This window comes from Suricata suricatta, chromosome 10 (assembly GCF_006229205.1).
Source record: "Suricata suricatta isolate VVHF042 chromosome 10, meerkat_22Aug2017_6uvM2_HiC, whole genome shotgun sequence".
Taxonomy (NCBI): Eukaryota; Metazoa; Chordata; class Mammalia; order Carnivora; family Herpestidae; genus Suricata; species Suricata suricatta.
This window is the reverse complement of record NC_043709.1, coordinates 74,979,472-74,991,565: the sequence shown is the minus strand read 5'-3', so window position 1 is coordinate 74,991,565 and position 12,094 is coordinate 74,979,472. Positions and strand designations below refer to the sequence as shown.

At 39.5% G+C, this 12,094-nt stretch overlaps 1 protein-coding gene across 9 annotated transcripts in view; it reads left to right on the top strand.

Moving 5' to 3' along the window:
- The window catches only part of FGD4 (FYVE, RhoGEF and PH domain containing 4), a 159,814-nt gene that overhangs the window by 63,981 nt on the left and 83,739 nt on the right, over positions 1-12,094 (top strand). For all 9 annotated transcript variants that reach the window (XM_029953245.1, XM_029953251.1, XM_029953253.1 and 6 more), the window contains one exon: positions 8,602-8,754. In XM_029953245.1, the coding sequence (XP_029809105.1) occupies positions 8,602-8,754 (153 nt within the window). The remainder of the gene's footprint in view (positions 1-8,601; positions 8,755-12,094) is intronic.

Sequence of the window (12,094 nt, the reverse complement as noted above, 5' to 3'; positions counted from 1 at the left end):
CAAGCAATGTGGTAATTTCTGGAAGAAACAGGTGAGCTGTGGCAAGGCCAAGGGAGGACAAAAAGGTAATGTCCCCTGGCCTACATTCCCTGAGAGCACAGTGTGTCCTTTAGGTATGTAGTATCCATCCAACTGAAGCTCCAGGACAAGTAAATAGTTCCTTTTTCACACAAGAGTGGGGTTGTGTTTTGGACTGTTATCTCTGCAGTGTTCTGGAGGGTATGAGCCCACCAAGAACTGTCAGTCCAATGTTTCAAGCCTGCTAGGACCAGAAACGCAATCTTCTCTGGCACCAGAGCCAGGTGTTCAAGGGGCATCCCTGTGTGGGGTGTGCCTACCTGTTCTAAGGAGGTTTGAGGGGAGTACAAAAATGGCATCCATCCCTAGAGAGAGTCCTAACAGCCCTTTGGCAGATACTCTAAGATTACTAAGTGAATTTCATTCATATATGGTCTAGGCACTTTTCAAAGTGCTGCTTTTGTGCTGGGACCCAGGGTGACTGTGTCTGCAGGCAAGCCCTTTAAGAGTGGAATCTCCATTTCCTACAGCCCTCTGTTCTTCTGGACCTGAGCCCTGTTGTTTTTCAAAGCCAGTTACTTTGAGGGCTCCTCATCTCCCTGGTATGGATAGGTCCCAAGGACCGAGGTGCCTGGCATGAGGCACATCGCTGTGCTCCACAAGGAGAAACTCCGTATTTGTGACATCTTTCCCAGTTGTGGGTTGCCGTGGCAGGGGTAAGGTGTTTCTGCTTCTCCTATCTGTATTGATGTGGCCCGATTATCTGTTACTGTAGAGGAGTTCAGCTACTTTTCAGGTCTTTTTCAAGGAGAGTTATTTCACATGAAGCTGTCAATTTGTTGTGTGTGTGGGAGATGAATTCAGGGTCTACCTATACTGACATCTAAAATTGCCTCAATAATGTAGCTTTTAGAAGGTGATAAGTGCTGCAATAAAAAAAGCCTGTATAGCTAATAAGAGTAACAGTTACACTAAAGAAAATGATCAGTATAGTTCATATTGACACAAGAAAATTTGAGCCAAGATGTGAAGAAGATAAAGCAACTAACCAGCAATTATCAGGGGGAAGAGCATTTCAACAGAAAACAGCTAGACCAAAGATGTACTTGGCCTGTTTGAGGAACAGCAGGGAACCAGTATGAGTGTCATGGAATGAGCAAGGGGGCGATACTAGCAATGAGGTCAAGTAGTAAAGGGACTAAGACCAGATCACATAGTGCCTGTCAGCCCTTTTAAGGAGATTAATTTTTACCCTGTGTGAAATACTGAGCCATTGGGGCATTTTTAGCACAGGAGTGACATGATCTGATTTAGTTTTTAAATGGGATCGCTCAAGTGCTGATGCATAGGGGCACATGTACCCCAGTGTTCATAGCAGCACTGTCAACAATAGCCAAATCATGAAAAGAGCCTAAATGTCCATCAGCTGATGAGTGGATCAAGAAGATGTGGTTTATCTATTCAATGGAGTATTACATGGCAATGAGAAACCATGAGGTCTGGCCATTTGTAGCAACGTGGATGGAACTCAAGGATGTCATGCTAAGTGAAATAAGTCAGGCAGAGAAGGACAGATACCAAATGTTTTCACTCATATGTGGAACAGGAGAAACTCAACAGGACCATAGGGGAGGGAAAGGGAAAAAAATAGTTGAGAGGGAGGGAGGCAAACCACAAGAGACTCTTAAATAGTGAGAACAAACTGAGGGTTGATAGGGAGTGGGGGAGAGAGGAAAATGGGTGATGGACATGGAGGAGGGCACTTGTTGGGATGAGCATAGGGTGTTATATGGAAACCAACTTGACAATAAACTATATTTAAAAATAAATAAAATATATTTTAAGTAAACAAATAAAAGGGTTCTGTCTCTGCCTCTGTTTGAAAGTATGGACTATACTGGGGAAGAGGGTGGGAGCAGGGAGCCCAGGTTGGAAGGTCTCACTTTAATCCAGTTAACGTTTCTGATAAGTTAAGCCAGGATAGTAGCAGTGGTGTGGAGATAGTAGATGGTGGAGTTGGCAGAACTTCCTGATGGATAGGATGTGGGACATGAGAGGAAAAGAGGACTTGATGATGGTTCCAAGTTTCTTGGCCAAAGCACAGGGGAAGCTGCCATTAGCTGAGGGGGAGAAGACTAAAGTCAGTGGTTTGGGCTGAGTGTTGAGAGGTGAGGGTGTCAGATTCGGGTGTGTGGAATGGGAGCTATGCTCTTAGTCACGCTAGAGACTCAAAGTAGGCAGCTTGAATATTTCTTGACCTTTTCTTCATTAAGCAAATGATAAACTTTTTAAGTTAAAAGCTTTTAAAATTATTATTTAAAAAATTTTTTAATGTTTTATTTATTTTTGATATAGAGAGAGACAGAGCTTGAGAGGGGGAGGGGCAGAGAGAGAAGGAGACACAGAACCGGAAACAGGCTCCAGGCTCTGAGCTGTCAGCACAGAGCCTGACGCGGGGCTCAAACCCACGAACGTGAGACCTGACCTGAGCCGAAGTCAGAGGCTTAACCGACTGAGCCACCCAGGCGCCCCGTAAAATTATTTTTTTAAATACATAAAATTTACCACCTTTTGGCATTAAGTACAATGACACTGTTGTGATAACCATGGCCACCATCCATTCACAAAACTCTTCATCTTCTAAAACTGAAACACTATACTCTTTAAACAGTAACTTTCCAGGGCACCTGGTTGGCTTAGTAGGTTAAGTGTCTGACTTTGGGTCAGGTTATGATTTCGCAGTTTGTAAGCTTGAGCCCCGCATCAGGCTCTGTGCTGACAGCTCAGAGACTGGAGCCTGCTTCTGATTCTGTGTGTGTGTCTCTCTCTCTGCCCCTCCCCTCCTTGCACTCTATCTCTCTGTATCTCAAAAATAAATATTTTTTAGAAATTTAAGGAGTAACTTTACATTCTCCCATCTCCTCAACCCCTGATTTTGACTGTGTAGCTCAGGTAAGCAGAACCATACACTATCTGTGTTTTTTAACTAATTTATTTCACTTAGCATAATCGCTTCAGGGTCATCCATGTTTTAGCATGTATCAGGATTTCCTTACTTTTGAAGGACGGATAATACTCCATTGCGTGTCTGTGCCACATTTTGTTTACTTGTTCATCTGTCAACGGGTTGCTTCTGTGCTTTAGCTATTTGAATAATGCTACTTGTGAACATAGGTGTGGAAACATAAAGGATATGTTTTTGAAAAATCTTTAATACACATACTTGGTGATTTTCATAGATTTCCTCTTTTATGTAAGTAATCGATAAGCACATTTTCATTATAAAAGGTTTAAATGATACAGTTGTACAGACAGCAAAACCTCCTATTCATTCTGTCTTCCTACTCCCAATTCCCAGAGTTCAGTCTGCCATATTACTGACACCCCTCTCTAATGCATTTATGCACATTTGTATATACCTTTTTTAAAAGTCTTTATTTTGGGAGCACCTGGATGGCTCAGTTGGTTAAGCTCTGAATTCAGCTCAAGTCATGATCTCACAGTTCATGAGTTCAAGGCCCTCATCAGGCTCTGCACTGATGGTGTGGAGCCTGCTTGGGTTTCTCTCACTCTCCCGTTCCCTGTCTCTCTCTGCCCCTTCCCCCTCAATAAATAAATAAAGTTTATTGAGAGAGAGAGAGAGAGAGAATGAATGAATGAATGAATGAATGAATGAATGAATGAATGAATGAATGAATGAATGAGTGGGGGAGGGGCAGAAAAGCAGGGAGAAGGAGAATCCCAAGCAGGCTCTGTGCTGTCAGAGCAGAGCCCCAATGTGGGGCCCAAACTCACAAACCTGTGGGATCATGACCTGAACTGAAACTGAGAATCAGATGTTTATCTGACTGAGCCACCCAGGTGCCCCTCTATCTTCTTCTTTTAATGGGGATCCTACTATACATATTTTTCTATAATATTTGTCTTTTACTTAATAATAAATAATAATTGGAGACCTTCCCAGTCTTACTTTTCTTTTTCTGTTTTTAACAACTCTGCCTATGTTCCATAATGTTGCTTGACCATTCATGTGCGTATACTTTAACACATTCAGTGCTGTTTCTGTACATTAAATTCCTAGACGTAGAATTCCTAGGCCCAAGGAAATTTCTTGAACTGTTGATATTTTCTTTTCTAAGATCCTTTGTGGCTTGCTCACTTTTCTGGATAGTTTTTTATAGAGCTCCAGAAGTTTAGGAAACAAATAGTTTTCTAAAATAAATTTCCTGGCAGTGTACTTGTTCCCCTTGGCTAAAGAGTCATAAATCATGAGTTTACAAAAACAAAAAACAAAACCTAGTTGATCTCTTAAACTAGGCATTTTAGGTAACACATGGGAGATATGACTCTTCCGTAAATGTATGGGACAAATGGGGGGTTCTTGAAAGGATAATAGGAAAACAGTGTTGAAAAATGTCTTATGGGATACCTGGGTGGTTCAGTTGGTTAAGCATCTGACTCTTTTTTTTTTTTTTTTCAATGTTTTTTATTTATTTTTGAGAGACAGAGAGAGACAACGTGAGCAGGGGAGGGTCAGAGAGGAGAGGGAGACACAGAATCCTAAGCAGGCTCCAGGCTTTGAGCTAGCCGTCAGCACAGAGCCCAATGCGGGGCTTGAGCCCATGTGCCGCGAGATCATGACCTGAACCGAAGCCAGACGCTCAACCGACGGAGCCACCCAGGCGCCCCTCAGCATCTGACTCTTGATTTTTGCTCAGGTCATGATCTCTCGTTTCATGAGTTTGAGCCCTATGTCAGGCTCTGTGCTGACAACACTCGGAGCCTGCTTGGGATTCTCTTTCTTTCTGCCCCTCCTCTGCTCACACTCATGAGTGCACTCTTTCACTGTAAACAAATAAATAAGTAAATAAGTAAGTAAGTAAATAAGTAAAATGTCTTATAATATTTTCTGGTGGAGAAACCTGGCGGACACTACCAAACTTAATACCAGGGACCACATTGATAGTCCACCAGTCCTGGACCACAAAGAGAGTCACCTTGATAACATGCAGTGATGTAATACAGTGAGATGGGCACATTGCCCCTGTGTTGTTCTGCCCTCAAACCCATTATAATCCTGAGACAGTATAATGATGAGACAACATTAGGGAAATTCAGTTTGAGGATCACTGTACAAAACACTTGACCATTACTCTTCAAAAGTGCCAATACCCTGTAAAACCAGCAAAGACCTAGGAGCATTCTCAGGTTGGGGCACAGTAAGGAAACAATAAGAACTAAATGCAAAGTGATATTTTGGATTGGATTTTGTAACAGAAAATGTATTAGTGGAAAAATTTGTTTTTATAAGACTTGTTTTTATAAATGTGTTGTATAAGATGCTAATTTAGGAACCTGGGTGTAGCTCCCTGTAAATCTAAGCATATTTCAAAGTAAGTTTTTTTAAGGTATCTTTTTACTGTGTACAGTGTACTCCTAAAGAATTTGTCTTCCCTCGGAAACTGCTTCTGTTCTCTTAAATCCAACAGATCGTCTTGTCTCAAGGGGTGAAGTCCATTGAGCTCTTATGCACAAGAGACTTGGTGCAGTTGGGAGAGATATTCTGAATGGTTGAAGCAGTATAGACATGGCCATAGCAAGGTCATAAAGATGCATCTGGGGGCCTGGGTGGTACTATGGCAAGAGATCAGGCCTGAAGAGTCAGAGAACTGAGTGGACTTTGCTTTGGCATGGATGGCCAAAGAGTAAAATGTGAAAGAGCCATTTAAAAATGATTTGGCAAAATATAATAGCTCAACACAAACTTTTGCAAATAGGAGACAAAGTCACCCTAACTAGTCAGAGGGATTATCTGCCACTCACGGGTGTGATACAAAAGAAAACAGAGAAATCAAAGTTAAGCCATAGTGCAACCTCTCCCTTTGGAACAAGGAGCCTTATGCAGTTAAAGATGAGGCTGGATTAATTGAGAGTATCTGAGGTCTTTTACAGTTAGCGTGTGTCTAGACATTCCTTATAGGAGATATGACCCAGCAAATGTAAATTAGTAACCCAAAGACAGAGGAATGCAAAACAGGTAGGACCAGTGGCTGAAATTGAATTACCAATCCTCAGGAGGAGACATTATTTAAATAGGATGCTTTCCCCCACACTAACATGATGTAAACTAGTTGTATCTATGCCCAAGATTAACTGTTTAGTCACTCTTCTTGGTAAGTTGGAATCTAAAAGTTTATATAAAATTTCTTGAATGGGCGGACCATCTGGTTACAATTTTGGTTTCAGTTCCCTGTTATGCATTTGGCACCCAAATAAGAACTGTCTCCAAATGTGAGTAGGCTGAGTCCGTCATAAACACTCAAAAATCTTCTTTTGTATTGTGATTCCAATGAACAATTTAATGAAATGGTTCTTTTTTATGGCACATTTTCTTTACCATTATGTATCTGGCTTAGAGGAGTAGTAGTCAGCAAACTTTTACTATACGGGGCCAGACTGTAAATATTTTTGGCTTTGTAGCCACAAACAGTCTCTGCTGCCTACTTGTCATTACCTTCCACCCCCGCCCAACCCTTTAAAAATGTGTTTTCTGTGACTTTCGCCATATTTTCATACTTTGTGATAGTGGCTGAAGTTTGCAGACTGGTATTAAACAACGATCTAAAATCAAGTTTCTGGCTGTAGATTTTTTGCCACTGACAAAAAAAATGTTTTAAACATGACTGTAATGGATTTGTAAGAAAATGACATATGTAGATGATCTTTCACTGCAGGCGTTGCGGCACATTCATGGGAGATCTTCTCTCATAAATATGATGCTTCCGTAAAGCTCATCACGCCCTGAAAGTTCGCTATCCAGAACTGAAGTGCCTAGTTTTTAATTTCAAGTTATTTATTCAAGACTTTTTTTGTTTCTAAATAGACTAATTATTAAAGTAGTGTCGTCTTTTCATATGTAACAGTATTGATCTATTTTCCAAAGATTCAGTGTAATCTGTTTTCTCATGTAACCAATTAACTGCCTCCTTTTTATAGTTTTGTTGCTATAGATCGCATTCTTTCAGTGCCTCATTTTACGGATGCATTACGGTTTCTGCCTCTGATTTGGAGTTAAGCTCTGGCTTTTCACTGTTTATGTCCCACGGCCACACTTCCAGACCCTAGAAAGTGGCCTTTAGGGCCACGAAGCCATCCTTGAGATCACTGTGGAACCAATATCAGAATGCTCCTAAAAGACTAAGTGGTTGGATGTCATGCTACAGACTTTAGAGACAGACTTGCCTACTTCACACAGTTTTTCTAAAAAAGTAGATATGTTCACACATTTAAAGATTCAACCTTTTATTTCTTCTGTTTATAATTGCAGTAATATAGTGTCAAATAATCCATAAATCTTGCATTCAAAGCCGCCTGTTTGGCTAAAAATTGTTTAATCCAGCTGGCAGCTCATTTGTGCAGAAGAATGTCTGATGAAAACCCACTTAATGTGTTTCAGCACTGGGTTTCTAAAACTTCCTGACAATACTTGAAACTGTTAGTATATTCTAAAAATTGCTTTACCAAGATAAATTTCAAGGAGAACACGGAAAATAAAGCAGTAATGTATGCAGCTTTTAATCAGTACTGTTTAATAATTGAAATAAAAGGGAAATTTTACCTCAATAAAAAGGTGATTGGGTTTTATTAGCTTCTCTTGTTTTGAATAATCAAGGCTTTTTATGTCTCCTAGTTCTCTTTTTAGTTATTTGGATTCTGTAAAAATGAAACTCTGCTTTTAAACCAGTGATAGTTTCTTAAATGGATCATGATCTCCTGGTATAATTTGTATTTTCTCCTAAGCAGAGTCCAGGCTATTGTTAATATTACTATGTCAGCTTGAAGAAAGGGAGGTTTGAGTAGTATAAAGAGAAAACACTGGCATATGATTTCTTAAAAAGTCTCTGAAACTCAACAATTAACTTCTTAAATCAGGACTCAAAAAATTGATCTATTCTCCTACATCTAGGTCTTAGGATGTATTTCAGTATCTTGACATTTTAGAATTTTGAGCTATAAATATGACAATATAATCTATAGAATCTTTTTTTTTTTAACTTGGGTATTAGTTTATGGATATAGATCTGGAGTGTGGTAAACTAGTGAGTGAGAGGAGGGTGTGTGTATTTGTTCTTTATTCTTCTAGAGTCTTGAGGTCAGCTGTCATGTTGGTGCTTTCCTGCTTTGTTCTTTTGAGTCACTCAATGACTGGTGACTGGCTGCTGGAAAGGAAAGCTTTCAGCAGATTAATGCTGGGGCCCTCCTGTCTTCTCCTTCGCCAGTAGCAGCTGCATTCTGCCCTTTTTGTGGCCCTGAAAGGAAAGGAGGGAGGGAGATGCGGGGTGGGGGGGCGTAGGAGGAGGGGGCGCGCTCTGTCAGCACGCATTACGAGGTTTCTCAACACGTGGAATGAGATCTTTCCCAAGAAATTCTGTCAAGGCCAGTACACATGGGAAAGATATTTCTATGCTTAGTCTTGTAACTGTGATTGTTTTTGTTTTACGGGATAAGAAGGAATTTAGGTCATGTGATGTAGCTGTGCTCCACCTGTGTATTTACCTGCCCTTTCCTTTTAAACTCTCCCAGGCAGCAGTACCTGTCCAAAGATCACCCTAGTTCCACCTTGTGTGAAAAGCAGCACAACCCCACTGGTTGATCAGAATGTATCTGATGAAGAGGCTCAGGGAATAAATGGAAAAACGCCAGCGAAGCACTCAGCCACAAGTCCAAAGCCACAAGGTATGCTGGTGGGTTCTTTTCTTTTTCTTCTTCTTCTTTTTTTAAATCAGGTTGGGTGTTTTGTTCATTGATGAAAGCTATCCAGTAGAATGATAATGACTAAGAAAGAGTTTTAAGCTTTCAATGAGAGGAATTGGGTGCATTTATTTTTTTCAGGGGGAAAAAAAAATCAGTCTAAGGCAGAGTTAGGTATTTGTTCTGCTCCTAAAACGCTTTATACATTTTTCTGTTAGGATTCTTTTCTCATTGCTGGAATTTACATGTCCCCTTAAGGGGACTGTGATCACTTCATGCAATATACTTGACCTAGTATGTGGCCTAATTTACTATTTGCATAATAAATGAATGAGTACTGTCAGAAAGTCATATGCCTTGCTAGATTTCAGAGGGTCTGTGAAACAGATCATCGTAAAGCCGTGCTTAACGTACTTAGTAAAAATGTAATTTTCTATTATTCAGGAACTGGGGCTTGAAAAGGCTTCCCAGAAATTGAAATCAGTGGCTCCTCCATTCAGAATTTGAGCCGCCGATAAGGGGTAGAAACAATTATAATGGTGGAAATCTTTGAATATTTTGTTCAGGACCCATTTCCTCTTAGCAATAAATTTCTAGTGAGCTGGGTATTAATTGTGAGGAGCACAAATTGCAATTTTGATGATACACAGTAAGGCCTTTGGAAACGTTAACACCAAGCTAAGCTCTACTATGATTTAATGTGTAGTTTCTTCTTAATAGATTTTTATTTATACCAAATACTGAGCATTTAGCCAAGAAATAATATTGTTCATTTTCAGAATTACTATACTTTAGAAAAAACAAATTTCTGTTTGATTCATGTTGTATTCATTTTGGTCTCTTTCCTGTTCTTGCAAAGAAAAAAGTGTTATGGAGAATATATCATAGAAGAGTGACTGTTACTCTTTAAAGTTCTTATTACGTTTTTAGGATTTCTGAAAGAGATCTTTAACAGGGGCTTAAAATAGAATCTTCCTGATTACAGGACATTTTCCTTTTTGTTCTCACTGCTAGCTATATTTGTAGTGGTTTCAAGTGTGACTGTCAAGTAAGGTCAAATAATTGGTGCTTCAGATGAATGGCCCATTCATGAATTTATAGCCTTTCATTTTGGCCATATTTATCCCTATGTAATTCATATGAATATGAACATAGACATTTTTTTGATCATGATTTAAGCAATTTTATTTACAAACTACAAAGTTCTAGCTTGCTCGTTAGAATTGAACTGACAAAGATCAAATGAGGTAAGAATATAAAAAATGAATGTAATTCAGTTTTATGTAACTGCCCAGACCACAAGCGGGAATTTCATATTTTATAAATTCTTTTTTGGAAAGCTGCATTACTTCATTGTTTTTCATAGTTCATTGAGACAAATTACACCAGCGTTCTTCCTGAGCTGCTCGGTGCCAAGATAATCATATTCCTTAGGGAGACAACACTTGGCCTTGCTTTTGCTGTTTGTAGTTTAATCAAAGTCGATATATTGATATTTAAATATATATCTACTTCCTGTTTTTAAGAAGGGTTAATAAATATAATTTTACATAACTGTAGGGACTATTTTCAGATATTAAACAAATGACTTTAGAGAACGTTGTATGTTTTAAAAGCACTCTCACCCGTCGCTCCCTTCGCTAGTTCCCCAGCTAGAATTGTCACCCCACCCTCAGCCTTGCTATTCAGGTTTCCTCAAACCTGTGTTACGGTGTCTCCTTCACTGCAGTCTGACCCACTTTGTATTTCACTCGTCCGTCTGAGCTTTCTTCTGCCTCTGTCCTGTCAGCGCCCCCATAGCAGAGCAGGGGTTCAGCAACACGTGTTGAATTGGCTCCCTGCTCCATTACCACGTCTCCTCTATTTTGTTTCGGCTGTTCTTTGTTTATAACTTGAAAGAATGTGTGCCATATAGAGAAAAACATTTGGGAGAGAAGGCTACATCTTGGTATTGTCAGATCAGCTGCCAAAGAGACTGGGGACTACTTTTTGACCAAATAAAAGTGTTCTCCACCCTCTAGTGGAGAGAAGCTTATTTTTAATTTCTCCAAACTCTTAAGAACATTTGGATAACTGAAAGGGAGAAAGGAAAGGGATATTATGGGGACTTCCTGTACACATCAAGGGATTATCACACTGATATCTTTATTCCCATTTAATTACAAATCATGAATGGTGAGCCGACTGAGGCTTCAAAATCCATTATGTAACTTTAATTTAATTGAAGATTCTTATTTACTTTTTGAGAGAGAGTGCATGCATGAGCAGGGGGAGGGATAGAAGGAGAGGGAGAGAGAATCTTAAGCAACAGAGCTTAGTCTCAGGACTGATCTCAGGACTGTGAAATCATGACCTAAGCCGAAATCAAGAGTTGACACTCAACTGACTGAGCCACCCAAGGGCCCTGAAGATTCTTATTTTAGATTAAGTGTTCTCAACTGGAGACAATTTTGCAGCCTCACCCCGTACCCCAGCCCAGCCCAGCCCACCCCACCGTCCATACTTGGTATATTCTGGAGACTTTTTTGCTTGATATCGTTTGTGGGAGTTTCTAATGGCAGCTAGTGGGCAGAGGCTTGGGGTGTTGTTCAGCGTCTTACAATGCACAGGCCAGCCCCGTCAAAACAAAGAATTATCAGATCTGAAATGTCAGCAGTTTGAGAAATTCTGATCTGGATCCTCAAAAGAGCTCATAAATAAATGTGGGTTTTTTTCTCATATGGAGTACCAATAATATCATAGTTCCAATTTATTTTAGTGATATTTAAAAGGAAGCACAATACTGAATGCCTTTATTCGTGGTGATTATGTACTAATGTGTCTGGAACAGTATCAGATTTATATTTTTGTGCTTCCTAGTAAGTAAGCCACGGGGGTGTAGTGTACAGCTTGGTGACCATAGTTAATAATACTGGATTGTATATTTGAAAATTGGTAAGAGATCTTAAAAGTTCTCATCACATGAAAAAAAAATGTAACTGAGGTGATGGAGGTTAATTAGACTTTGTGATCATTTAGCAATATATACAAATATAGGATCATATTATACACATAGTATACTGTTGTATGTCATTATATCAATTAAAAACTGCCAATACATATATTTTGAAGAATTATAGTTTTAATTTTAGATGAGATAAGCTTGCATTTGAATGCAGTAAGAGCCTGTAGCTTTTGAAATGGGTTCCTTCAATAGTTAGAGCTTATTTTGCCTCAGCCTCAGAAATACCCTAAGGCCTTGGAAAACAATGGTTTATTCACTTCATACCAATCCTACCAGTCAAACAAATAAATTACTGAGCAACTTCCAACATAAGTCTTTATT